This window comes from Bombus vosnesenskii, unplaced genomic scaffold (assembly GCF_011952255.1).
Source record: "Bombus vosnesenskii isolate JDL3184/JDL3185 unplaced genomic scaffold, Bvos_JDL3184-5_v1.1 scf7180000013403, whole genome shotgun sequence".
In the NCBI taxonomy this organism is placed as follows: Eukaryota; Metazoa; Arthropoda; class Insecta; order Hymenoptera; family Apidae; genus Bombus; species Bombus vosnesenskii.
In genome coordinates, this window is record NW_022883026.1 from 76,275 (window position 1) to 104,071 (window position 27,797).

The window sequence follows — 27,797 nt, forward strand, 5'->3', positions numbered from 1 at the left end:
CAGTTACATGTATAACACCCCTATATGTATATAATAATGTCTTCTTTAAACTTATCAAATAATTTTATATTTTGAATAGAAAAATGAATCTGAATGTTCTTTAATTTAATTAAAAATTGTTATATAAATTTCTACACATGCATATGTGTATGCATATATTGTATTACTTTCTTTCAAAATTTATTGTAGATATTTAAAAAATATGTTACTTTATATATCTTTAAAAACGAGTTAAAATTAAATTTAATATAATACTTTATGTCTCAAATTATACTTAAAGATTATTAATTTCTATCAGAGTTATATGTGTATGATGTACTATGTACATTTATATTGTATATGTTTAAATGATACCTAACCTTATAGAAGCTGTCACATGGAACAATATAAGTTTTGCTTATATCAAAAGTAAAAGTTAATCTAAGGATATATACGTTTCGTAAAATTACTTTGATGTAAATATCTATCTTTTATATCTAATTTATTTTTAAAAATTAAATTCTTTGTGACGAATTAAATAAATTTTAATAGTGTGATTGAATATTTTTTAATGTTACAGAATTTTACTAAATTTTAGTAAGATGAATATTACTCAAATACTTTTGCAAACCGTTACAGATGCAAAGGTAGGATTTATAATTTCAGCAATAATAGGTTATTCTTTATATAAAATAATAGCAGTAATAAATAGAAAAAAATTGCAATCTTCTAATGATAATTGCAATGAAACTTTAAATTATATGGTAAGTAAAATTAAAATTTGTATATATATTTATATTTTTTTATAATTAATCTAATAAATACACAAACAAAAATAATAGTTTTTATTTTCAGCAAATGTATGCAGATAATTACAAGCTTGTTTTAGTTATTAGAACTGATTTAAAAATGGGAAAAGGAAAAATTGCAGCACAATGTGCTCATGCTGCTGTTGCAGCTTATAAGGCAGCCACAAAGTATCCTGAATTTTTATATGCTTGGGAAAAGTGTGGCCAAGCTAAAATTACTCTTAAGGTATATATACTTCTTATACATATATTTCACATGTAATATTATTTGCTTTAAGTTAAATCCTTATTGGTAAATAAAAAAATGCTTAGGTGGATAGCGAGAATGCTTTGAAAGAAATAGCAAAACAAGCTAGAACTGTAGGACTTTTGGCAAATATAATACAGGATGCTGGACACACACAAGTAAAGCCAGGAAGTAAAACAGTATGTGCTATTGGTCCAGGTCCAGCTCAAATGATAGATAATGTAACTGGTCATTTAAAATTGTTTTAATAATGAACAAAATAAAGGTATCTTAATTTTTTATCTAATTTTTAAGTGTATTTTTATATTTTTTTAAATTCAGTTCTTCATGATTTACTAATTTCATTATTAGATTTTTATTCATATGCTAAAAGATAATTAAATACAGCAATTTCATATTTTGTTGATGATATAAGTATAAATATATGCACATAATTTTTATAAAATGATGCATCCCATTAAAAAATGCATCAATATATTTATCAAAAATGAAAAAGTACAAACTTTTAGTTCAATACTTTATACAAATTTAAATATGTTATTAAATTGAAACATTACTTCAGTCATTGGTCGCATTTTATATATAATAATGAATTTCATTTAATAAATTTAAATATAACATACATGAACAATGTTCATTTTTATGCTAATATAATACACTTTTGCATTAAGAAACACGAGTATAGCATTAGGTGCCGTTGTATACAGTATCTTGTTAATATCGAATTTTATTATCAGTGTAAGCAAATGGCATTTACTGATATTTGTATTGGAAAATATATTATGTAAAAAGTGCATAATTAGAGTCATATTGCAACAAAATAAGCAATCACCGTAAATTATTCCCAGCTCAAATCACAAAATATTAAGAAATTTGTTTCCAATAAAATATCTTCCATTCTTTGGTACCTCGTGCTATTATTTTCATTTAAAATATCATTTAGTGCTTATAAATAGTATATAAATAATCTACACTGGAGGGGGAGGTGCTTTTCGATGTATTTTGTTAGAGCTGGTAGCACTACATTGTGACTCAGCAATGGATCTGCCATCAGCTTCATCTCTTCGACATAATTCTTCATTTTGCATCCAATTTTGAGTCTGATTATGATTCGTTCGTGTTGATTGATTTTCTTCATTTCCAGTCACAGAACCTACTTCTTCTAATAACTTTGATAAAGATGGTGCCAATCCTAATCCTAAATTTCGCTCGTGATATACATCTGAAATCGTAGGCGTTAATTCACGTGTTAAACTTGTGAGGGACGTGGCTACGTTTCTTAAATTTTGATTATGTGTTTCTGCAGGTTGTGCAGAGTCAGTCTGAGAACAAATATCTTCAGTTGTTGTAGGATGACGAGGCTTTCTTGGAGAATTAGATCCAATTTCTGTTCGAACACTTAATCTTTCTAGTACTGTTGCTGGTAAAGGTGGTAATGGTTGTCGCCTTAGAACTGTTGCATGACCGTTATCCCAATCTGTTACTGAACTACTTGAACTAGACCCTGGTCTTAAGCTTTGATCGGGATAAAGATTTCTGATACGTGTTTGATGATTTAAATTGAGTGCTACAGGAGGACTAGGAGTGAAAGCAACATCTGATTCACCTACAAAACATACATATAATTACAATTTTATATACTTATTATTATTTTATATACTTATCTAAATTTTAGTCTAAGTTATTTATACCTCCACTATTTTGACATGGTTGTCGTGATGTAGGAATTGGAACATTTGGTGGTTCCATAGTTTTACCATCAGGTTCACCTCGATGTCGAACGTAATTTGCAAATGCACCTCCTAATCTAGGTCGTTCTATGACATTTTTTTCAATATGAGCAACAGAAGCTAGACTTTCCATTGAACTACTAGAATCTAAAGTCAAACTTTTAGGTGCTTCTTGTGTATCTAAAAACATAATTATAATTTAAATGATATATTTTCATTTTTATTTATTATACACACATGACCAGTTTAGACTTACCAAATAAAGCTAGAAGAGCTTGAAGAGCAAATTGAACAGCTCTCCGTGATGCTTGTTTTCCTGTTCTCAATGTAACTTCTGATTGACCAACTTCCATGAGATCAAAACCTAGACTTGCAAATAATTCATGAGATCCTGATGCTCTCCATACTTGTACTGGTAATGTGACTTCTTGACCTTCCGTCGCACATGTAGCTCTTCTCATTGCAGCAATAACATCCTCTGCTGCTTCTGGTGCCTACAATAAAAATTTCCTTTAATATAATAGATTATTAACTTTTACAAGTAGCAATGTCAGAATATACAGATTTATTTACTACCTGCAACAACCTAGCAAGAGCATGTAATGACGATGGTCCCAATCCCAATAATGCCTGCAAACTTGCACTACATCTTGTTAATCTTTCTTCTGGATCACTTTGTGGGAAAAATACAGAGGATGGTATTCCATTTCCAGCAGGTTCAAATCTAAAACCTACTGACATTAAAAGTTCTCGCCAACCAGTGGCTGCACCCACTTTATTTTCAATACTACGCTGAGTTGTGTACATAGCATTTTTTTGTCCACGATGTATTCGTTGTAATGATTTTTCTACTAAATGAAGTGTTACACGTAATGCATCACGACTTTGTTCAGGACCACTGCGTAATAATTCAGCCAGTGCTTGTCCCATTAAAGCAACCTAAATGTATATTTCATGAACTATCATTTACATATGAATTATTAAATTTAATAAATTTTTTAAGATTTATACCTTGTTTGACAATCTTGCATCTCCTCCAATAAGTAACCAACCAGCCCAATTTGCAGGATGTGCGAAATGTCTTGTATGTTGAACTGTTTGCATAGCTTCTGCCAATGCTCTTGATGCTCTAGCACCTTGTAACATAGCACTATAGAATGCTCGTAATAATATACTACCAGCTGTAGGTGGAACTGCCCACATTCCTATAAGTACACATTGTGCTCCTGCATTTAATAAAGCTTTGGCTAAATTTTGTACGCCATCTGATGTAGCAGTTGTATTTTCTGTACTATTCCAACCATGGCCACTAGATATTACAACTAAACGGGCAGCTATTCTTAGTTTTGTAATATCTGAATAGCTTAGCAAGTATTCTGGTTTTACAGATGGATCTTCACAAGGATCTGCAGTTAATGCTAAACTGGCAGAATTCCAGAAAACTGGTACTGTTAAATGTACACATTCTGCATCAGGTAAAGACCTTAAAACAGTCAACCTCGTTGCTTCTATCCCTATTAGTAAAGATTAAAAAGATTATTTATTTATAATTTTCTTTAATTTATTTAAATTTGTAATGATACCTACCAGTTAAAGCACGGGCTTCTAATAATTCAGCAACAATCTCAGATTCTGTTTCAGTAGAAGCAACACTTTCTGACCATCTATATTCTTCCCTGATTTCTTCAGGAAGCACAGGATTTCCTGCAACTAATGCAGCTACCGTTGCACCTCCTTCTGGCATAGGAGTCTTTGATCGCTTTTTTAAAGCTGCAAGCGATGGTACTACTAATAAAGAAAATCTTTCACATAGATAATCTTCTCCAGGGTTTGATTGTAAAGCTGGAAGTGGTGCCAAATATAAAGACTTCTCCACTACCATAATTAGTTCCTTCCTTGCTGGTGGTAAAAGATCTTCAAAAGGTGCTAAAAGTAAATCGTAAAGTACTTGAATTGGTAATGGTGATTGCCATGTTGGTCCTTTGGTTCCTCGTCCCCATCGAGCACTTCCTGCTCGTGAACTAATTGAACCCACACTAAACAGACTGCTCAAACTGTATGAACTAGCATTGAGATGATGTCCTCTCGATGGTATTTTTGTTTCTTCAACAAGTTCACTTGTTTCGTCTAAAAGAGCTTCTCGTGCCTGCAGAACTCGCTTCTCTAATCCTATACCATCATCCAAACTAGTAGAATGAAATCGTAATAGTCCCCGACCAGGAGCTAAGCACCAAGCATGTAATTCACACCCTACTTCACTGAAACGTTATTTGACATTTACTAGCCGTTTTATGGAAATACAATTTGTTCACACTATTTATTAATAAATTTAAATTACCTATAATATAAAATAACTCCACGTTGTCTATCGATAATTTCGGAATAATGCGCAGCATCGTCTAAACAATTACTTTTACTTCGTCTCGATCTTTCTGCCCAATTCAGAGCTTCTTCAGCTCTATTTAAACTGATTAGTACTTTTTGTAACATTCTGTACGTTTCTGATAATAACTCAGATTTGTTTGGTTGTCCACAGGTAAGGGTTGAAGAAATTCCATCTAATGATTCTAATAAATTTGCTGCTTTCTCTAAATGTTCTACAGCTATAATTGCTTCTCCAGCTTCCCAATGAACAAGACCAAGTCTGTGTCTTAATCTAGCTGCTTCTTCTCTTCTTCCTAATCCTTCAGATAAAGACAATCCCGATTGTAAGTAACTCAAAGCACGTGATAAATCACCGCATAAATGATGAAGTCGACCTAAACTGGAAAATGCAGCTGCTCTTGCTGGTTGATCACCAGCTGCTGCTGCAAGACTTAATGATTGTTCTTGTAATCTGATTGCTTCTTCAAATTGTCCTAAAGCTTCTTGAGTTACACCTAAGTTTGCACAAGCTCTAGCTTGTAACCCAGCTGCATCTAAAGCTTCAGCAATTGAAAGTTCCAATTGATGATGTCGTAATGCAGAATTTGGATCGTCCATTAATAGATGAACAGCTCCTAACCCACTAGCAGCTTCTGCTTCAGCAGCTTTATCTCCAAGTCCTCTGGCAAGTGCCAGTTGATGTGATAAACAACTAACAGCTTGTTCGTGGTTACCTAATGCAGCATGTACTCGACCTACACAATTGATATTAACAACTTATGACACTCATCAAGAAAAGTTAATATATTTATAGATTCTATAGTATAATATTTTACATATTAATTACCTAAATCTCCGTAAGCTGCGCCTCTTGATTCTGGACTATCAACTTCATGTGCAGCTACTAGTCTTTTCTCAAAACAAACTAAAGCTTCTTGTAAATTTCCAGTTGCTTCCCGAGCTCGACCTAAACCTCGATATGCTCTTTCTTGTTCTCTTATACTTTTCAATTTTGTAGCAGCTGTTAATTGCTGCTCATGACATTTTATAGCTTCTTCTGGATCTCCCAAGGCTTCATAACAATCGCCTAGATTGCCAAGTGCTCTAGCTTTATTTAGTAAGGCTGTGCCCGTAGTTAATGGTTCTAAAGTTGCTAATTGTTGTTCAAAATATCCAATTGCGTCTTCATAATGTGCCATATTAAGTCTAGCTATTCCTAAATTTCCTGTTTAAAAGAAAAATAGTGAGCATTATCGCTGTAAATTTAAGTAGTTCAAACATTATAAATAAAGTTCACCTAAAGCTTGAGCCTCAACTCCTGAATCTGCTAATTCTTTTGCCCTTTCAAGTTGTTCCTGATAACACTTCACTGCATGAGTATATTGACTTAGTGCCATGTGCACCGCCCCTAAGTTTCCATGAGCTCTACATTCACCACGTAAATCACCAGCTTCTTGTCTTAAAGTTAGTTCTTGAGTATGAAATCCTAATGCCTTATCAAGATTTTTTATTGTCCGATGTGCAATACCTAAAGCTCCATAAGCAGCAGCTTCTAAACTGCGATCACTTGCTTGTCGTGCTAAATTTAATTGTCTTTGATGCATTTTTATTGCTTCTTCAGCTTCTCCAAGGCGTAAAAGGCAATCACCAATATTTCCCAAAGCACGAAATTTTCCAGCTAAATGTTTAGTCATATGTGCAATAGCTATATAGAAAGATAAATTATTAATATTAAGTATATGTATATTTTGCTATTTTTAAAATATAAATATGCAGATGCACGATTTTCTTACCCAAATAGTATTTTTGGCATTCTAGTGCAGTATCTAAATTTTCAAGAGCTAAATGTGCTAACCCCAAATTACAATAAGCTCTTCCCATCCCAGATTTATCCTGTAAATCCTTAGCTAATGCTAAGTCTTGATCATAATATCTAACAGCTTCACGATGATTGCCTAAACAATAATGAGCATAACCCAAGAAGTGACATGCTTTAGCTTCTCCTTCAACATCGTGTAGTTCCTGAGATAACATAAGATAATTTTCGTAATATGGAACAGCTTCTTCAAATCTGCCACGAGATGACAAGCAATTAGCAAGATTGAGTAATGCACAAGCTTCACCAGCTGTATCTTTCAACTCGCGCGCTATAGCTAAATGAGCTCTGTAATGTCTTAATGCTGCTTCATGACCCTGTACAGCTTGATATGCTACTGCTAAATTTCCATGTGTGCTAGCTTCTGAACTACGATCATTGACCTATATTAAACAACAACTTTTATATTGTTTTATGGTATAAATTTGCTATTAAATTTTTCATTGCATATTTTAAACAATTTACCTCTTTACTTATTGTTAATTCTTGTTTATGATATTTAATAGCCTGTTCATAATAACCTAATGCATTATAAGCATTTCCAATATTTCCATATGCTCTACCCATACCAGCTTTATCTCCTAATGATCTAGCAATTCCTAAGTGAGCTTGATGTAGTTTAAGTGCTGCTTCATGTTCACCAAGTAATTGATAAACTATTCCTAAATTACTACATGCTCGTCCTTCAGCAACTTTATCTTTTGTAGCTAAAGCAACATCAAGTTGCCTTTGGTGCCACAGCTTGGCTTGTGCAAGATCACCTAAATAATGATATATTTGAAAGAGATTTTACAATAAAGTTAATTCTTTATTAAGTTTCTCATTATTTGTTCTAAAAAGTTCACCTGCACATCTTGCAGCATGACCTAATCCAGCATAAGCTCTCATTTCTATTGCTCTATCACCGAGTTCTTGAGCTATTCTTAGCACATTTTCATGATAAGCCATTGCTTGACCAAAATTTCTTCGATAATGATGAGATGAACCTAAGTTACTGAAAGCTCTTGCTTCTTCTACACGATCTCCTAAACGTCTTGCTATTCTCAAATGTTGTGTATGACAATCAACAGCACTTTCAAATTCTCCCATTGCTAAATAAACTGCTCCCACGTTTCCTATTTCTCGGGCTTCCTGAAGTCGATCTCCCATTTGTTTTACTAATTGTACACATTGTTTATGAGATGCAAGTGCATTTGGTAAATCACCAATAGCTGTATAAACGTGACCCAGGCTAGTTAAAGCAGATGCTGCAGCCTGAGTATCTTTGCACTTCATAGCTAAAACCAATTGATACCTGTGTGCTGTTAAAGCTTCCTTAAAACTGCCCTTGCTAAAATATGCTGAGCCCAGATTTCCATGAGCTCGACATTCACCCTGGGTATCTCCTAAAGATCGTGCGACACCTAAAAATATTTTTACTCAGAATACAAAGAAATATTCTATTGATACATACATATTATTTTATCTATCTTCAATATTTACCTAAATCTTGTTGCATATAATTGATAGCTTTATCTAAAGAATTTAATGCCCAATATGCACTAGATAGAGCAGAAAATACAGAACCCCTTAATTTTAAGCTACAAGAACCAATAGTAAGAGCAGCTTCTAATACACCAGCTGCTGCCTTATACTGTCCTGCTCCAAGAAGTTCTTGGCCAACAACAGAAATGACAACAAAAGAAGATTCATCAAGTTTCATTGCACGTAATTGTTGAAATGTCGGTTCTAGTGTTGTACGCAATGGTGATTTTAAGGATGCTTCCACAAGACCAGATAAGAGTTGACAATTGGTAGGATCATGTGCCAAACCTGTACTGAAGGCTACAAGAGCCTCTCCATGTCTCCCTAGACATTGTAAGGCTACTCCTTGACGGTAGTATGCCTAATAGAGATATTGGTTTTACTAATTATTTGAAAAGTAACAAACAAAAGCAGCTATTACCTTTGGCCATTGAGGGCTAAGTTCGGTAGCTCTAACAGCATCCTGAAGAGCAAGTGCAAATAAACCCATTTTGAGCCGGGCAGCTGACCTGTTTGAATATAGCACATGGCTGAGTGGATCCAAAGCAAGAGCTTCTGTGTACAAACTTGCAGCAAGAGCATAATCACCATTTTGACATGCTGCATTGCTGCGACGTACAGTCTCTAAAAATAGAGATCTTGATCCAGCAGCCAAGGCCGACGTACCTTCGGGCTCCACCTTATAAATATTTATATATATATATATATAATTTATATATATTATGCACATACATGTGTACGTATTTATTTCAGAATTATATCGTTATTATCATTGTGTTAATTAAATATTATTTATAAACATTGTATAAAAAATTTATTATAAAATATAAGGTAATATTAAACTTATTTGAGTAATATTAAGCTAATATAAGGTAACATTAATTATTACATATATAATTATCATAAATATTAATTTATATCAATTTTCATTTTATAAATAGAAATAAGTGATTTAATGAAATAATTATTAAATAAAAAATTTAAATAAATATTTTCATTCATATTTAGAAATCTAATATTTAATTCTTAAATTTCATTATTTTTTTTTATATCAATTATTAAAACATCAAAAAATTATCATATAAAAAATATACAATTCAACATAATTCTTGTTTTATCACTTTTAATACAAATCTTTGTTGTTTTTTATTTTTATGTATATATCCATAAATATATACAATATGATCTTAAAAACATAATTTATTATCAAAATTGCAAACAACAGACCAAATTTTATAATGAATACAAAAATAAAAAACACAAATTTATAAAATTAAATGATTTTAATTCTAAAATATGATAATAATATTCGTCATCATATTTGTACTGTAGGATCTTGTTACCTCAGAGATATCCCTATGAGACATTGCTTAAGACGAGCAAGTAGCATCCTCCTGCATGAGCATTATCTGCAGCAAAGGAGCTTCATTAGATAAGACCACACATTTTAGAGTATAAGACCTTTCTAGGTCTTCCTGTACCACCTTTCTTTCCCTCATTCAGATTTATTTTCTACAAGATGCTACTTTCAAATCTAGGCAGCACTCACCGGATACACGCTGAAATAAACTATTTCGTCTTAGTAATCAGAATATTCGCTAGGATAGGTGAATTGATTCGATTAATAAAAAAGGAGGGAGGAAGGCGTCTTAGGAGGGCACCCACTGCATTCCTCAGGCACAGCCATCTTGGAATGTGACCCCGGGCTCCCCCTTGGGCCCAGAGTGGGGCCGGCACTGTCTGCTTTTGTAAGTACCTTTGTGTATTGGACTCCACATGTATAGCTCATAAATTTACGCTGCTGTGTATATACATGCATAGAAATGTAGAATTCACTTATTGAAATAATATATGACGTATATGACTTTATAAATTATTTTTACAAATTTATGTTATGTTACAAAATTATGTTTTATATGAATAGAAATATTGTGTAATGTAAATAGTGTTCTGTATAGAGGATAGCAGTAAACAATCAGTAATTGTGTTGAATTAATTGTTATTACAATATATTATTTGCAAATACTACAAATATCTTTTCTTTCAACTAAAAATACATCATAATTATTTGTAAGACAATAATCATTTATAAGCATATATATGAAAAAGGTTTTTAGATACAAAAATATCTTATAATTTTAATAATAAAGGTTTTCTATACTTTAAAGATATTAACAGGTTTTTTTTATAAAACATTTATAAATAGTACTGCAAAGATATATATTTCAATGTACAAGTACAAATATAAATACAAAACATTATGAACCATCATGTCTTATTGTTAAAGTAATAAAATAGATAGTTTGCAGTTGTTATGAGATTACAAGGTCTCTATTTTGAAGGAACTTCTACATGTTTATCTCCATTTGAATGTCACAGCCATTATAGTTAAATTTTGTTCAATTAATGTTAAAATATATTACAATATCTGAGCGAAGATAATTACATTTAATGGAATGTAATGTGCACATAAATAAAAATATTTCTGATTAATACCTTTTTGTACCTCCTACCTACTCTAATCTTATTTGAATGTAACTATATTAAAAAAACTTAATTAAAAAGTCAATCTATTTCCCTTCGCTCAAGTAATAAACATTTTTTATTATTCTCATTATTTTAATTAACATTCTGTATATTTTTGTACTGAAACTGTACAATATTCCTTAGAAATATATATGTATATATGTGTGTATATATATATATGTCTACATAACTTATGCATACCATGTACAAATCACTTTCACAATATAAACATTCATTCGATGACTCAAATCTATAGGAATGTTAAATATTTAACAATATTTTAAATAAAATTTATAAACTGATAAACAAAATTGAAATAATTATATGAATAAATTTACATTACCATTTGCTTTCCATACATATAATTTCATGTTAAATAAAAATTTATGTAAAAAAATATATATAGTGGAATTTGTGCTCTATACAACTGCAGCTTTCAATACCGACACTTTGAAAAATTGAAACTTTTTGATATGACTTTGTTTCCTTTCATTTTCATTCATTAAAATGCCCGTTATAACAGAATACTTTGGTATGTATCATATTTGAAATAAAGGCATTTTTTAACATGTATGATTATAGATATATTACATAAATAATGATGAAATTATGAAAGCTACATTTGCACTGACATTTTAGAATATACAGTTGCAAAATTAATAACTTTCAAGGCCAAAGCCGATCAAAAAATTCTTTGAAGGAATCATAAATCATAAATGTTATGCCAACATCTAAACATACTCTACTTAATCTTGGGATAGTTCCTTTATAAAATGCCATTGGACCTTCATTGATCCATATTTGTTTCACACAATCTATACTATTCTTATATTTTGAAGCTTCTAGACCCTGAAAGTATGATACACATTTAGTGAAGTATATTAAAAATATATATATATAATTACATATAAATAATATATAATATATATATAACTTAATGATTATAAAAGAAAAATTTACCTGCATTCTAGTTTTTACAACATCAATTGGAGTATTTCCAAAAACAGATAATGCCCCAGCACATGCACCAAAAAATCCAATAACTACTTTTGGTATAACTACATCTTTATTTCCACCTTTATACCAATCTTTTAATGTTTCCATGGTACAAAATCTAATTGCTTGGTTTGATCCTTGCTTTAAAATTGTAGGTGTTAGTCCTTGATATATGCCTCTGAATCCTAGCAAGTAAAAAGTTATATTTTTTATTTGTACTAATATTAATATGACACTTATAACTTATACAGACTGTATAATGTAATAACAAATGTTTAGTAGTATATAATTGAATGTCACAATAAACTTATTGTGACATATATGACATTACTTTACTATCATATATGCAAATTGAGAAGCACATAACTAATATAATTTGACCTCTTTACATAGCTCTTGATTGGACTTGTTGCACATATGGTTCAAGGGGAATTTACTTGTTTTCAGAGCATTACTAAGCATTTAATTAAGCGATAACTAAGCTTTTAGTTCTTTTTAAAATCATACTTAAATTAGATTGTAAATGTATGGATCAAAAAATTATATTTATTGACTTGAACTCTATAAAATAATATATATTAATATTCTATTTACCATATTCCTTGATAATCATCCTTACTCCATGAAAGAATCCTTTGTATTTTGGATTAGCAGATCTTTGATCATTTATGAATTTTACTTTAATTGTCTCCATAGGAGTAACTGCAAAAATAGCTTCAGATGCACCTGCACATAGTCCTGCTATAAGACTATTCTGTGCAGTAAGTTTTCCATTTGAATCTGCTAACAATTCTTTCATTTTTTCAAAGGAACCAAAGCGTACAGCTGACTTTGGTATTGAACCATAAAGTAATACTGAAAGACCCCTGTATAGACCAAAGAATCCACGATTTTTTATGGTTTTTTTCACACAATCCAATATTCCTGAATATTGTTTACCAGATCCAGCTTTCCCATCAAGTTGTAGCTGTGTTTTTACATATTCAGTTGGATAAGTGATACATATTTCTATACCGCCGGTAATACCTCCTAAAATATATCCATAATTTCATTAATATTTTATTATTTAAAAGATTGATAAAAATTGGTAAAGAAGTACTTAATGAATCCATTGATATATATTTAAAAGAAAAATATATAAACAATTTCATTTATAATCTTTAAAACAAAAATTTTTGTACTAGCGCATATTTCGAAGGTTAAATATTTCTCGATCTTTGAATCTATCATGTGTCGAATGCGCTGACTCAGTTTATCTATCTTTGTCGCTCTTCTAGTTACTTACACTTCTCTCTCACTTTCAACTAATGTGTTTGTTTTCTATAGGACTATTCCGATAAATAATAAAAAGCACTGAACACATATTAAAAATGAAATCATTAATACAAGAAATGATATAATAAAAAAAAAATGTATTTTACCAGCCACAATTCCTTTGATACCGCTATGACTGACAGCCGCTGCAGCTCCAGTATCAGTAATCCAAGGTCTACGAGGAAAAGGATTATTATGGAATGTTGAAATTGTACTTGTTTGTTGCGATGATTTGTATATCAATGAACTGATATCCATGTTTGGAATTTGTTTTCGCCTGCCAATACTCTTGCCCCGTTAAGCATCAAATGTGAACTGAGTCGATTAATATCCGTACATTTCAGTGCGTATTCCCCTTCCTCAATCAACTTCTCTTACTCACACTTTATAGATTGACAGTCCTATACTCGATACTGGATCTGGATACGTAATGATAATTGAACAGGCGATTATGAGCGGAGTGACCGAAATTTTTTATATCAGTAATACATTTTTCCAATACATGTCTGTCTATTAATCAGTCAAGCTTAGCTTTTTTTATAAACTGCAATTCAAATTTATAAAGGATTATAAGCTACTTTAATCCAAATTCTATTGCATTAATTTTTATCTATAAATATTATATTTTTATTTATATTGCTAATTGTACGTAATTTATAAGTATAACAAAATTATAAGTAAAACTTTATGATTTAAATAGCATATTTTTTCAATAAGTTAGAAATTTTACTTAATATTCTTCTATCTATCATGTTGATATTAAAATAAATAATTATGAAGATAACCAAAATTGAGTATTCAAAATTCAGAATAAAACGAATGACTAATTAAGTAGATAAGACGAATGTTATTTAGCCATATACTTTTGATTGTTTCATTACTGTAAAACATATTTAAAACATGAAAGTCTGGATTATAGTAAATAGAAGAGATTAAAAATTACTTATCAATATTATGAGTGTTTCATTACATGATCACATGACATATATTTCATAAACAGTTAAAATTAAGTTGATTATCAAGACCTTTTTTCTATTTCTTTGGTTATGTAACATCAATCACGACATGTAAGTAAGAACATGCAAAGAGGGAGTGATTATAAGAAGATAGAAATACTTTTTGATAATAAAGTTTTATATTAATTAGCTATATTGTGATATTGGTAAATGTGTAAATTTTTATTAAAATGTATTTCATTCTCTATTTAAATTTTGATATAAGGGTTTATTTATTATATTTAAAGTTTGAAAATCTCTAAAAATGGATATTTTCAGAATAAATCTACAAGTATAACGCCGTAATTTTTTATCGTTATAATTTACATGCATTACCATCCAGGTGTAGTGTTTGCTAAACGTCTCATACGCCTGGAACAAAAAGTATAAAAATAGTGTAATTACATATTTATTTTATGCATATTATAGTTGTTGAATTATATAATGTAATAGTTTTTACCGCGTATTTCTATCTTGATCGCGTATTTTCTTTTCCATTTCTGCATCTGTTAATGTTTCCAAAAATGGAGCCCATTGATCAGCTTCTGAAGGTGGTCTAAAAGGTACTTCTACAGTAGGTAGAGGTGCTTCAGAAAATGCATAGGTCCTTTGGTGCCATGATAATTGTCCTCGTACACTAAAGTAAATTTGATTAAGATATACTAATAAATTTTATTAAAATATTTTATAAAATATTCAGATTATTCATATAGCTTTCCTAGAAATAAGCAAAGTGCTTGAGGCCACTCAGATGCTTATTACGAGTCGGGTATACTATTCAGTTTGACTTTGTTTTCCAATGGGACAAAAAAGACATAGAACGAGCGGAAAGCTCAAAATTGCGACAAATTAAAAAGTGATTGACCAAGTAGGATATAATACGCCAAAATCACTAATACCAGAGTGAGAAAGTATAGTGCATATTCTCATCCTGGTGAGTTCAAATAAAGAAGAGGGAATAACGAGTTGTTCATTTTAAGGCAAAACTGTACTTACCTGTAAGCAATAGCAGTAACAAATTCTCCACCAAGTCCTAATTCAGCACACAGTTTCATTGCAAACTTCTCAGGATTATTTTCTTTTTCAGACATATCCCATTCTACTTGATCTACTAAAGATGTATTTCCTACATGTATGTTTAACTTAATTATAACTCGTTGATCACACTGATCTTCTAAAATTGTTTCTTGTGGAAAAGCCTCTATTTGTTGTCTTATAGCTTGTGCAATGGCTGGTACAAAGGTTAGTGGATTTAAATCTAAATCATCACATAATACTTCAGCAAATTGTTCAGGAGTTATGAGACTTTCTAAAAAAAAATTAGTGTTTTATTGTGATAACATATGATTATATAATATATAATTGGTACACAAAAAACCATACCATTTTTATTCCACGTGAAAGTATCTCTCAATTTTTGTCCTTCAATTTCCATATCTAATCGAATTGGAACTAACATTTCTTGCTGTGCTGCATTTTCTAAGTTTGCTGATGGATCTGTGTCATCAAAACTAGAAAAATACAACAAACATAATAAATGTTATTCAAAATTTATTATAGTATTAACAATGTTCTATGTTGAATAATACCATGTATAAATCACCTTTTAAAGAATAAAAATCATCTGTTAAGTATCTGTTTTCATATAAATATGGAAGAGATTAAGTATTTACCATAAAGGAAATGTTCTGACTTTTTTATTATGTACTCTGTTACGATTAATTGGTGTAGCTTGAGGTACAGCATCCAAGTGTGAACTATTTGGTAAACTAGGCACCCAAGGCATCGATTTTTTTGATTTTCCTTCCCTAGGAGCTGGAGGTTCTGTTGAATGTACTGATACAGCTTTATACTTATCATCATTACCCTCGATAATATCTTCTACTTCACTAGCTCTTAAGAGAGATACACTAGATGCAAGTACATGTTGACTTAAGCCAAGCTCTACTAATTTTTTACGTTCATCATTTGTAATGGATCTCCTGAACATTCCAGGGTAACGTTTGTATAATGATCCTCGAAATAGGCGCAGATAATTGCCCACTTCTGAACCAATACAATAATATTCTCCATTTTCCTCTACTTGGAAACTTATTGGTTTATCACCATATGTACGTAATGCCATGTTTATACTTTTCTATAATCATACATATATATATATATATACATAAAAACCAAAAATCAACAACTAGTTATATTAATGTAATGTAATAATTATCCTTAATCATTTCAATGGATTGCATGCAATTATTTTTATAATGTAAAATATACCAGTAATTAAAAAAAAAGTTAATCAAATATTTACATAAAATACCAATATTCTTCAAGATTTTTTAAAGCTATTAATGCATAAGTATAATTCATAATAGAATAGTTTCAACAATATATAAAATAATATTGTTTTATATTATTGTTTATTTCGTGTACCTACCTGTTTAGCTGGTTATTTAACACTTTTCATCTGTCACGGTTTTGTTAGCATTATCGCAAATTTAGTATAAAAAGTTTTCTTTATGATTGGTGATCCATAATATACTAGTTTTTTTCAGTGAACAGTATTTTACTAAAACTTATATATGTAAGATCATATGTACAAAAAAGCCTACCTTGAAAAAAGAATCAACCGTTCAAATAATTTCGTCAATTGTTACGTATTTTGTGTTCATTAGGTATGATAATAAGATCAGAAGCCTAAAGCTACGTTTTATTGAAGCAGCATTGGCACCAACATTTTTGACATGTTCTCAATGGTATATCAATATTATCAATATGATTATAAAGCAACTTATAATTAGTGATAAAGCGACTAAATTTAAAATTTTTACATTATATATATTACTTTCATAAAAATTTAATACTGTTTATTTCTTTATATAACATCCCTAGGAACTCATGCTGTTTTTTCCCTAACAATTATTCCGGAATGTGGTAACAAGACAAGTTAGAGGGGGTCAGAATAATAAACGTTAGGCGTGTCGGCGTCTGTTTTTTAGTACTTTAACAGAATCCTGCACTAAATAAGTAGCTTTATTATAATAATTTTTAATGGAACTAATATCATATGTAAAAGAAATGTATTCTTTGTTTTAAAATGTCAAAGCAGCAAAAAATTTCAAGCTTGAAAAATGCTTCGTTGTTCATATCATACCATTTTATAATTCGATAAAATTTCAATTTTACGTTTGATACATTTACGTAAGTACATGTGCTTGGTGTTCCGTCACGAGTGGAAGAGGGTATGCTCTTATGGGGTAACAGCAGGGCGGTAGCCTTTGCCGGGGAATGGAGACGGAGAGCGTAAAATCGGGGGCTAGCGAGCATAGCCATAGCCATCATAGCAGAACTTCTCAAAAACATCATCGTACTCATAGTTCTAAATCTCATCACAGGCAACATTCACATAGAAGTACCAGGTACTTTAGTTAATCAAAAGAAAATATAACTTAGCTGAAGGCTTCTTTTTATGACCTTTTTGTTAACATAAACATTTTTTTAAAGGACAAGTCGTAGTCAAAAGAAAGAAAGACACAATTTAGATTCCACAGAAATGGCACCTTTTCAAACAACTGTTAATGTGAGAGGAGATAGTGTTGATAATTTGGGTCAAGAAGTTATAGAAGTACAAATTTTACCTCAAGATGAAAACTGGGGTGAAAATACTACAGCTGTCACTGGAAATACTTCTGATAGATCAGAATCAACTGAAGATGTGAGCCATTGGCCAAATGAGAATGATGGATCATTTAGTTCCTGTAATCGATTTATGGGGCCGGTTATAGCAATGATGCTTGGATTAAGTGCTTTTCTTAGTCCTATAACAATGGTTATATTGCCTAAGTTAGGATTTTTTCCTGATTCTACAACTGTTTTAACTATGCAACAAAAGCTTCAATTATTATCTTGTAATGCTGAATGTAAAGGCCAATTACTAGGTTTAGCCTTTAAATTGGTGCTATTAGGTATTGGGAGTTGGGCTGTGTTTTTACGCTCAAAAAATGCTACTATGCCACGCATATTCTTATTCCGAGCGGGAGTGTTGCTTCTTACTACATTATGCATTTGTACTTACTGGTTATTTTATGTTGTTCAGGTACATAATTTTATTAACTTACAAGATCTTCTCAACTACAGTATTTTTATATCATTATAAATTATAGGTTACTGAGAGTGCTAAGACTGCTGCTAATGGTGAAATAACAGAATATAAAAATTTAGTAAATTATGCAGGTACTCTTGCAGATACTCTACTATTCATACATTATATTGCTATATTGCTAATTGAAATTCGCCATCAACAGCCTATCTTTTATCTTAAAGTAAGTGCACTTCATTCTTGTGTAATTACTTCTTTATATTTATTCTTAGTAAATTGTATTTATAATAATGTTGATATTTAAGATTGTAAGATCACCAGATGGTGAATCCCGATCTTATGCAATAGGACAATTGTCAATACAGCGAGCAGCAGTATGGGTATTAGAAAGATATTATACAGAATTTCCTATTTATAATCCATATCTAGAAAGACTCCCAGTATCAAAATCTGGTAGAAAACAGTCAAGCTTCAAGTTTTATGAGGTTGATGGTGGAGTAACTGGCAGTGTTCAGTCACGAGGAGGTAGTGGTGATAGAGCAGTCATAACAACTCAAACTCGTCGTAGAGATTCCAGTCACAATGAACGTTTTTATGAGGAACATGATTATGAACGTAGAGTACGAAAACGTAGAGCAAGATTAATCACTGCCGCTGAAGAAGCATTTGCACATATAAAACGTTTGCATTCAGAAGTTGAGTCTACTCCAAATCCTGGTCCTATGGATCCCATGGAAGCTGCACAAGCAGTATTTCCATCTATGGCAAGAGCTTTGCAGAAATATTTAAGAGTTACGCGGCAACAACCGCGTCATTCTGTTGAGTCTATTTTAAATCGACTTGCACGATGTTTGGCTCAAGATGCAGCACCGCGCGCATTTTTAGAACCCTTTTTCGTAACCAGCCCTGTTCTTTCAAACGAAAAAGAACGACAGAAAAGATCGCATCATTGGGCTTTAGTCTGTGAAGGAGAATTACCTTCACGACCTCTCGCAAATGGTTGCGAGTTTCAGTTACGACAAGGTGAAGTAGCTCTGTTATGTACAGTATATCATTTACCTCATTTTCATCTTACAGAACAGCTCGCACATCCTAAATCTAATAAATTCTTACTAAGATTAAATTCCGAAACATCGGTTTAGTAACATTATAAAACCAATAGCTTTTTTCGTTTTAAGATAATTTACATTGAAATGCTGATATTTGTAATGGAAACAAAACTTATTAACCGTTTGAGTCCCAAGCAGCGCGATATTTAGATTTTGTGTTGAAAAGTCCCAGTACATTTGAATGCTACAGACGACTGACGGTATTTTGTATTTCATTGTTATCTTCTCAGTAATTTTTATTGAACAAAACTTGAAATATTTATAAACTAATAATACGCATATATAATATAAATGTATTTCATAAAAATAAGAAACATAACGGGCACTAATGCGCCGCTTGTTTCTCTTCGTAATCGATTAAGACAGGCGCTATCGCACTGTTCGGGATTTTTCGATCCTGTTTTTTCAGAGACCTCTGGGACTCAAACAGATAAAATTGCGAAATTTTTTACTGTATATAAGTGAAGAAAATTACAATAATACATATTTAAGTACTGGAAATTAAATACAATTATAGAAAAAAATTGATATTGAATCATGCAAGAAGATAGTACACTTAAAGATAGCTTTTTTAAGGGAATGAAGTTTTGGAAATGATAAAATAGTTTTTTATGCAGAATCACAGAAAGTGTTCATCTCAATAACGTTTACATATCTTCTTTAGTGCAGATAATAGCAAAATAAAAGGACAATATAACTTTTCCATTTATAATTGTAGATAAGAGAAATTCATATTTTTATGATGTGAACACATCTATATTTATTTATTTCATTATTTTACATATTATTACTTATATATTAGTAAAATAAACTTACTATATTTTTGGGTAGTTTTATATCAGTAATTAAAACCTCTTAATTATTTTTCAGTAAGTATACATGTAATTGGAAAACTAAATCTTGAATATATATCCCCCTGAGTAAATTTTCTTTCTTAAGGAACTTTACAGAATTACTTTAATGTAAAAGTATTATAAAATGTATTATAATTAATACATTATTTATTGCATATTTAACATTCATAAATTTTCGTTATATGAAAATTTTTATTTATTGAAATTTATTACAACAACTTTTGCAATAGATAAGAGAAGTGTTTAAAATGAGACACTCTGGGGAAAAAGAAATACATTCCTGCACGCAATATATTTGTATAATGTGCTGTTCAGTTCATACAAATACATTTATAATATGTAAGATGACATATGTATCTATTACTTCAAAGGTATAATATCTTCCATGACTTAAAGTAAATTAAGTTTTTCTTATGATATGTTCTATATATATACATTTACAATATAGAATATATTACAGTAAAATTTTATAAATTTAAGAATGTGGTCATTTTTAGTTTATTTGAATTTATTATTATCAATTTAAAGAGTGTTATTTTAAATTCTCAAATATAAAAAAGATTGCAGTTGTGATAATCAAATAAGACTTCAGAACAAAACATTTTTAGAAATTTATAATTTTATATTTTGTGAAAGACATGCAATCAAATGAAATTATTATGAATTATAAGATATTTATATAATTTAAATATCGTATAATTTTTCATTAAATACTGAAGATATGTTGCAAAATGTCTGCTTAAACTTATTTCATTATTTTAATACATAACTTTAATATTTCATTGCTATGATCAAATATTAACTTCCTCATATAACTATACTGTATTGTTGAATACTATATTCCTACATTATTTACATCGTTTATATATAATAATATTGAATGTATTAATTTTAACATTTTTTGTATATCTTTTACATAACTTCTACATTAAACTGTTATTATTCTATATTTCATTTTGGAAGGCTGATAATATTATATTTTGTTTGAGACTATGCTTGCTATTAGAATACATGTACAGTAAATAATATGTGTAATACTTTACATTCACGTTAACATATGTATATAAAGTATATACATCTCATGAATGTATAATGAAGTGATTAATATAATAATGAAACTTGTTATACAAAAGAAGATTTAATGTTATAATACTCATTTTCTTTGCATTCCTGTTTAATATCTAAATTAGGTAGTAAAGAATAAAATAATTTGATATGATGAATGTATGGGATATGATGAGTAAATTTATATATGCTTAAAAAATTATTTATAACATATCATTTAATAACAAAAAGAAATGTATGTCACTTGCCACTGCTCATAAATTGTATTATTTAAGATTAATCGTATTATTTAAGTAAGTTAAGGATATTTATGTCTAGAGACATAACAATTCTTCTAATGCAACATTTTGACAAATATATGATGATGTGAGTAGCTTTATCTGAGATTTTTTATTTATGTTGTGAGCTTGAATGTATTAATTGGTGAGCAAAATATACTTTCTATGTATAAATATTATTCATTTTAGATATGATATATTGCTCTTCTCTCTTTCTGCATAGAATGCAATATGTGGATAATTTACTTTTATAGAGTTTTGCTACATTTTGTAGCAAAAAAACAACGCACAAAATGAAATTTCATCTCATAGAATGTAAAAAAAGATAATAAAGAGATTTGATTATTACCTTAATTTTTGTTTATAAATTTTAAACTATTTAATCCAAAAAAATTCATGTGCAAAATATATGTTTAAACTAATACATGAAATATATACGTAATATAAATAAAATCTTCATTTCCTATACTTTATGTATAATATTTCTTATAGTTTCGAATAAAATAATGTATATGATAAAAGTTAACATTTTTATTAAAACCCAATTTTCTTTATTATAGCAAGATTGAATTTTTAATTACTTATTTATTTTTGTACAATATAAAATTTGAATATACTTAAAGTAATGTAATAAACATTTCCTCTGACATTACTTTGTTACAAATGTATCGAATTTAAAAATTTAATCGATATATTTATGTATAAATCGATCTTAACTAAGAAACGTCACGCGCCAAAAGCATCGCTGAATCCATGCTGAAGTGCTGAATCTCACGGATGAAGAAGTAATATAGAGCTCCTAATATGGCTAGCGATAAAAAATCAGGAAAGTCTTCAAAAGGTACGAAGTCTACCACAGAAATATTATCTGAATTTCAAATGCTTCGCAATGAACAAAGGGCAATGGCCAATAAATTATCAGAAATGGAGATGGAACTAAATGAACACAAGTATGTGTTTCCTAACCTATATCCTTTATTTTTATTGCTTACTATAAATATATTTTAAATATTTTGAACAGGTAGCAAAAATAACTTGACATAAACTTTCATGCCACGAAATTTTAATGAAAGTTCTATAATGAAACAATGTTATAAATTTATTTATAATGTATCTTCTTTCAGATAGCATACATTATCATTTTATTGCTTAAATTTTATTGCTTAAATGATATTTTTTAGGATCGTAATTGATACATTGAAAAATATAGACCCGAAAAGAAAATGTTATCGAATGACTGGAGGAGTTTTATGTGAACGTACTGTAGAGGATGTAATGCCTGCATTGGTAACAAATAAAGAACAGGTTAGAGTTGTTCTATTTTTTTTCATTGTTAGTTAAAATAATTTGCATGTATAATTTTTTATTTTTATACAATTAAAAATACAATACAACATTGAAAATTTGTAGTTAATTAAAGTCATAGATGCCCTAAATGATCAGTTAACAAAAAAAGGACTCGAAATAAATGAATTCAAAGAGAAGCACAACATTAGAATTAGAGGACAACAGGATATGCAACAACGACAAGGTGAAGACAAAGATTCCAAAGAAGCAAAAAGAAGTGCTGTAGTTGTTAATTCACTATTAAGCAATTATTCATAAAATCAAAATTTTCTATTTACAATACATTTCCTGCTTACATATAAATCACATTTTGGCACTTATTTATTACATCTTCAAAGATAATATTGTATTTGAAGTATATAAATATTCAATTTTCTAATGATTATGTATTTTTTGATTTTTCTTTATCGATAAAAAGTATATAACTTCAAATAATTGCTTTGGTCTTCTATAGCCATCAGTTATTACAATTCAATTATAGGATTATTATCAAATCAATGTATAAATCAGTCACTGAAGAATAGTAAATTGAAGCAAATTTAAAATTTATAGTAAAAATTTTAAAATACAAGGATTGTATCACGGGTTGCAGTTATACGAGAAATCTAAGTTTCCAGGGTCGGAAAAATTTAGACGAAATCGAATGAGATTTTAATACATTTGTATTGTTCGGATTCTTGAAACTTTTGGGATCATCTGCTTGTGCTTAAATTCCAAATTTAGTCGTGGGATATCGAAAAATATAAGAGAATCGAGGTTGTGTCAGATTCTTCATTTCTATGTTTATAAACGAAATTATTTTAATCATAAAAAAGAATTAGAATTTATCTTAATTTTGAGAAAGTTTTTTAAATATTTGATTTTGTATTATTGTCATTTGTTATTAATCAAATGTTTTGTTGTTTACTATTTATAAAAAAATGCATTAATTTTTTATCACAAGTGAAATATTGTTACAAGTAGGTTTAGATTAAAGTTTAATTATAAAATGGAATAGTTAAATATTTGTACAAAATAACTTTATTTTGTGAAATAATTATACTAGTGCGCAAAATATTATCTATGAAGAATTAGAGCCATATAGAGGTATATAAAGCTTTCTAAAATTGCTATGAATACAACATAATGTAATTCTTCAAATTCCTTTTGATACAGTTCTGTGTATAAAAAACTAGCTCCACATTTTTTTTATAAAGAGGATATTATCATTAGTAATAAAATATATAAATATCTAAATTTTAATTTTTCATAAATTACTTATGAATAGAGAAATTATTATAATTACTTTATAAATATACGCTGTTACAAATTTACAATTTACTATTTATAGTAATTATAAAGGCAGTAATAAGCATCTAATACAGTATGTTATGTAAATATAAAAAGGCACCATTGTATGTATTATGGAGATATTAATGTTCACGATTCCATCTCCATACAGTAGCATCATCACAAACACATAACAAAACTGAACCATCTCTACTTAAACTTGTTTGACGTATAGGTGCAGTACATCGCGGATGCTGCAGTGAATAACAGCGTGCTTGACCAGGTTCATCAACTTCTAAGTCCCACACATATGTTCTACCCACTTGATTTCCTAAAGCTATTGTACGCTGGCAAAAATCCATTGAAAATCGTATAAACCATATATCACATTCCTTAAACTCAAACCTATGTAAAACTGTAGCGCTTGTTTCTCCACTGCGTAATTGAGAATCTTCAAGGCGTCCTGGTTTCCAACAAACAATACAATTTTCACAAGATTTACTTAAAATGAAGTCACCATACCATTTAACACAATCAACATAGTTACGATGAACATCCCGTGTAGTAAAATCTGGAAAGTGTTGAAGTATCGAATCAAAAGGTCTTCCATTACGACTAGGGTTACAATAGTAAGACTGCTTTATTGCTTCTTGCATATCTGCCTTATCCAATGACCATAGTTTCAGAGCATGATCCATGCCACATGAAATAATACGTTCTCCTTTCATATCAAAGTCAGCACTTAAGACTTCATCTCTATGACCTTCAACACCACCAAATATTGCTATACATACATCAGTTTTTATATTCCATAATCTAAGAGCATGATCTTTTGATGCTGAAAGCAATATGTTTGGATCTCTAGGATGAATTTTTAATTCATTTATTGCATGACCATGTCCAATATAATGTTTGATGCAAGTCATAGTTACAGGACTAATAACTCTTACAACACCACGTGATCCAGCAACTGCTAATAAAGGTTTCCCAGAATCATCATAAGTCCAAGTACAAGTGTAAAAATTTTCTTCTGGATCAGGATCTGCATAACACTGACGTAATCTGATATTTCCTCCTTCTGGACATTCATAAATGCTTACTCGATTGCTTCCTACTGAAGCAAATATTAATGGTTCACCTTCTTTTAAATGATGATTAAACTGTACTCCAAACAATGGCTGTCCATGATCTTCTTTAACACTGCAGCAATATTTGTAAAGGGGCTTGTCTGTACATGGTTTATATTTTGCTGTTTTACTTCTACGCCGACCTTTTCTTCTATAACGAGCACTGCGGGTAGGTGTATCACTGCGATGGGTACCAGCAGTTGAATTGCTGCCAATACTACATTCAGTTTCATCACTATCATTTTCACTGTCTTCTTGACTAGAAGCATATGCTTGATTTTTACTATTTGTTTTCTTCATTTTAATATTAATAATATAAGAACAGGTTTATAAAATTTTATATCAGTAGACCAGTAGTAGGAATTCCACTTGTTATGCCCAATATAGCTTCCACTAAATTCAGTATTCTATTACTTAATTGAACACAAATTTGTGGTTTCTAAGAGGAATATAAAAATTAATAGAATAATTATAAATTACAAAAGGAGATATATACATATACAACTTACAAAAACATTAGCAGATAAAAATCGAATATTGTATTTCTCTCGTATTTTTGCTGATTTGTGGGAAGTTAATCCCATAATATTTGAAATTCCTCTACAATTTACAAGGCATACAGCTCCAGAAATTATATAATGTTCATCTATGAGACTTATATTTGTTTCTACCTTGAGAAATAATTTTCTTCGATATTAATATTATATCATAAAGACTATAATTGTTAGACATATATACTTATATCTACTTACTTCGGATAAAGATTGTGTAGTTCTCCAATCAAAAACAAAAATAATGAAATCTATACCAAGACTTAAGCTCGATTCTATGATTTTAGCAACAAGTTCACACTGATGTACGACAATACGCCACTTCCTTTCTTTTGCACTTTCATGTAATCCTTCAGAAACTTTGTGACATAATTCTGCTGGCCCTACAACCTATAATTATCCTTTACATTATAAATATTATTTCATATCAACAAACATTTTTTAGAACTCAACATAACCTCACTAAACTAAATATTTACTATTTTTCAAAAAGATGACAGAAATGTGTATAAAAAGTAGTAAGAAATTATTACATTACTTAATAAAAATACCAAGATATTGTATTTGTTGATATATCTTATTAATAATATTACATAAATATCATAAATAAATACAACATGAAATATTTGTAGAAAACAAACGCAAATTAATTGAATTCTTTCAAATATTCTTTCCTGCTTAAATGTACAAATATAAAGTAAAAACTCTTTTAATAAATAAAAAAATATCTTAAATAACAAGAAATTACAATAAAATAATATTTATATTTTATTCTTTTAGCTATTATAATAGTTATGTATTATTTGAAAGAACTTCTAGGAAAATTCTATAAAATAAAATAAACATGTAATAATTACATTTAAAAATTACAAACGCACCAAAAGAGAAACTAGACAATCATTTCGGGATACACCACAATTAGTGAGTACCCCCGCCATGTTTCCATCTTTGCCAACTGTCTTACCGCTTGCCGCCACTGTTGCCAGGAGAATTCTCTCCTCAAATTCCTTTCCCTTTCGACTCTCGAGAAATACATGACGTCATATTACCTCTACTACCATTCAACAACTTAAATGTCGCTTGTGTCACGTGATATGAATTTGTCCCTCCACTCCCATTTGTACACTAACTCTATTACTCCACTAACTTTATTACTGCCAGAGAGGAAATAAAAGTGTTCACACTAATAAATTTGGTTGTTCCCGGACTAGTGCTGCACCATATGGCGAAGAGCTGAGGTTAACTAAAGTTAGCATATACAAAAACCTATAAAGTTAGCGATCTGCTCTGTTTGGTTGCAATTTATCATATACAAGAATCTATGTATTTAAGCTTAAAGTTAGGGATTTGATCTGTTTAGTTACACACTAGCATAGACAAGAATCTTTTGAGTTCCATGCTGCAAGAACCTATTTAATTGTACGGTTGTACAGAAAAGTTCATATCTAATTTTTTATACGAGATAGACAAGTACGAGAATGACAAAATAACGCAATAATGAAACTAATTATAAATTTCCTAAGAAAGAGAAATTAATTGTTTACTATATTTTTTTAGAGAAGAAAGGAGAATATTCTGTTCCAAACGATAATGAATCAGTAAAATGATGTTAATTTTAATATTTTTCCATACACCATTTAAATTTAACATTAATCTTCGGCACTTGGCGTATATATTTTTTCATACACTGTACTGGCATGAATATTTTTTCACCGTTGCATGGAACCACGTATTCCTTTTCCTC

General features: G+C 29.9%; 8 protein-coding genes across 12 annotated transcripts; 3 read left to right on the plus strand and 5 right to left on the minus strand.

Annotated features, from left to right (window-relative positions):
• Positions 1-268: 268 nt before the first annotated feature.
• On the plus strand, positions 269-8,874 carry LOC117237902 (peptidyl-tRNA hydrolase 2, mitochondrial-like). Of its 2 annotated transcripts, none has more exons than XM_033502330.1 (5): positions 269-455; positions 560-743; positions 835-1,014; positions 1,101-1,300; positions 8,738-8,874. In XM_033502330.1, the coding sequence occupies exons 2-4, from the start codon at positions 582-584 to the stop codon at positions 1,281-1,283; spliced, it is 525 nt and encodes a 174-aa protein (XP_033358221.1). In that variant the 5' UTR covers positions 269-455; positions 560-581; the 3' UTR covers positions 1,284-1,300; positions 8,738-8,874. The 2 variants fall into 2 exon arrangements, with proteins under 2 accessions (XP_033358221.1, XP_033358222.1); XM_033502331.1 differs by lacking the exon at positions 8,738-8,874 and adding an exon at positions 1,387-1,847.
• Positions 1,467-10,237, minus strand: LOC117237898 (tetratricopeptide repeat protein 28). 3 transcript variants are annotated; one of them, XM_033502321.1, is made up of 16 exons: positions 10,079-10,237; positions 9,873-9,938; positions 8,951-9,208; positions 8,488-8,890; positions 7,851-8,408; positions 7,471-7,766; positions 6,923-7,388; positions 6,427-6,834; positions 5,977-6,354; positions 5,104-5,884; positions 4,353-5,023; positions 3,777-4,279; positions 3,342-3,704; positions 3,022-3,259; positions 2,727-2,945; positions 1,467-2,641 (listed from the first exon to the last, which is right to left on the minus strand). In XM_033502321.1, the coding sequence occupies exons 2-16, from the start codon at positions 9,894-9,896 to the stop codon at positions 2,004-2,006; spliced, it is 6,204 nt and encodes a 2,067-aa protein (XP_033358212.1). In that variant the 5' UTR covers positions 9,897-9,938; positions 10,079-10,237; the 3' UTR covers positions 1,467-2,003. The 3 variants fall into 3 exon arrangements, with proteins under 3 accessions (XP_033358212.1, XP_033358214.1, XP_033358215.1); XM_033502323.1 differs by having other exon boundaries at positions 10,014-10,236; XM_033502324.1 differs by lacking the exons at positions 9,873-9,938; positions 10,079-10,237 and having other exon boundaries at positions 8,951-9,038; positions 9,118-9,202.
• Positions 10,238-11,613: 1,376 nt separating this feature from the next.
• On the minus strand, positions 11,614-13,842 carry LOC117237901 (putative tricarboxylate transport protein, mitochondrial). Its single transcript, XM_033502329.1, has 4 exons — positions 13,473-13,842; positions 12,646-13,080; positions 12,016-12,236; positions 11,614-11,904 (listed from the first exon to the last, which is right to left on the minus strand). Exons 1-4 carry the CDS (start codon positions 13,621-13,623, stop codon positions 11,722-11,724), a joined length of 990 nt encoding a protein of 329 aa, XP_033358220.1. The 5' UTR covers positions 13,624-13,842; the 3' UTR covers positions 11,614-11,721.
• A 636-nt stretch (positions 13,843-14,478) lies between these two features.
• LOC117237851 (SWI/SNF-related matrix-associated actin-dependent regulator of chromatin subfamily B member 1) lies at positions 14,479-17,084 on the minus strand. Of its 2 annotated transcripts, none has more exons than XM_033502228.1 (6): positions 16,967-17,084; positions 16,034-16,497; positions 15,744-15,871; positions 15,357-15,669; positions 14,821-14,997; positions 14,479-14,732 (listed from the first exon to the last, which is right to left on the minus strand). In XM_033502228.1, the coding sequence occupies exons 2-6, from the start codon at positions 16,483-16,485 to the stop codon at positions 14,693-14,695; spliced, it is 1,110 nt and encodes a 369-aa protein (XP_033358119.1). In that variant the 5' UTR covers positions 16,486-16,497; positions 16,967-17,084; the 3' UTR covers positions 14,479-14,692. The 2 variants fall into 2 exon arrangements, with proteins under 2 accessions (XP_033358119.1, XP_033358118.1); XM_033502227.1 differs by lacking the exon at positions 16,967-17,084 and adding an exon at positions 16,792-16,938.
• A 140-nt stretch (positions 17,085-17,224) lies between these two features.
• On the plus strand, positions 17,225-22,025 carry LOC117237849 (vang-like protein 2). The gene is made up of 4 exons (XM_033502226.1): positions 17,225-17,773; positions 17,859-18,450; positions 18,518-18,676; positions 18,759-22,025. The coding sequence occupies exons 1-4, from the start codon at positions 17,643-17,645 to the stop codon at positions 19,593-19,595; spliced, it is 1,719 nt and encodes a 572-aa protein (XP_033358117.1). The 5' UTR covers positions 17,225-17,642; the 3' UTR covers positions 19,596-22,025.
• Positions 22,026-22,334: 309 nt separating this feature from the next.
• Positions 22,335-23,522, plus strand: LOC117237882 (probable prefoldin subunit 2). The gene is made up of 3 exons (XM_033502289.1): positions 22,335-22,709; positions 22,941-23,064; positions 23,170-23,522. The coding sequence occupies exons 1-3, from the start codon at positions 22,564-22,566 to the stop codon at positions 23,362-23,364; spliced, it is 465 nt and encodes a 154-aa protein (XP_033358180.1). The 5' UTR covers positions 22,335-22,563; the 3' UTR covers positions 23,365-23,522.
• A 581-nt stretch (positions 23,523-24,103) lies between these two features.
• Positions 24,104-25,837, minus strand: LOC117237880 (polycomb protein EED-like). The gene has a single exon (XM_033502287.1). The coding sequence runs from the start codon at positions 25,800-25,802 to the stop codon at positions 24,519-24,521; it is 1,284 nt and encodes a 427-aa protein (XP_033358178.1). The 5' UTR covers positions 25,803-25,837; the 3' UTR covers positions 24,104-24,518.
• On the minus strand, positions 25,795-27,137 carry LOC117237881. Its single transcript, XM_033502288.1, has 4 exons — positions 26,932-27,137; positions 26,255-26,443; positions 26,012-26,173; positions 25,795-25,941 (listed from the first exon to the last, which is right to left on the minus strand). Exons 1-4 carry the CDS (start codon positions 26,989-26,991, stop codon positions 25,840-25,842), a joined length of 513 nt encoding a protein of 170 aa, XP_033358179.1. The 5' UTR covers positions 26,992-27,137; the 3' UTR covers positions 25,795-25,839.
• Between the last annotated feature and the right edge of the window lie 660 nt (positions 27,138-27,797).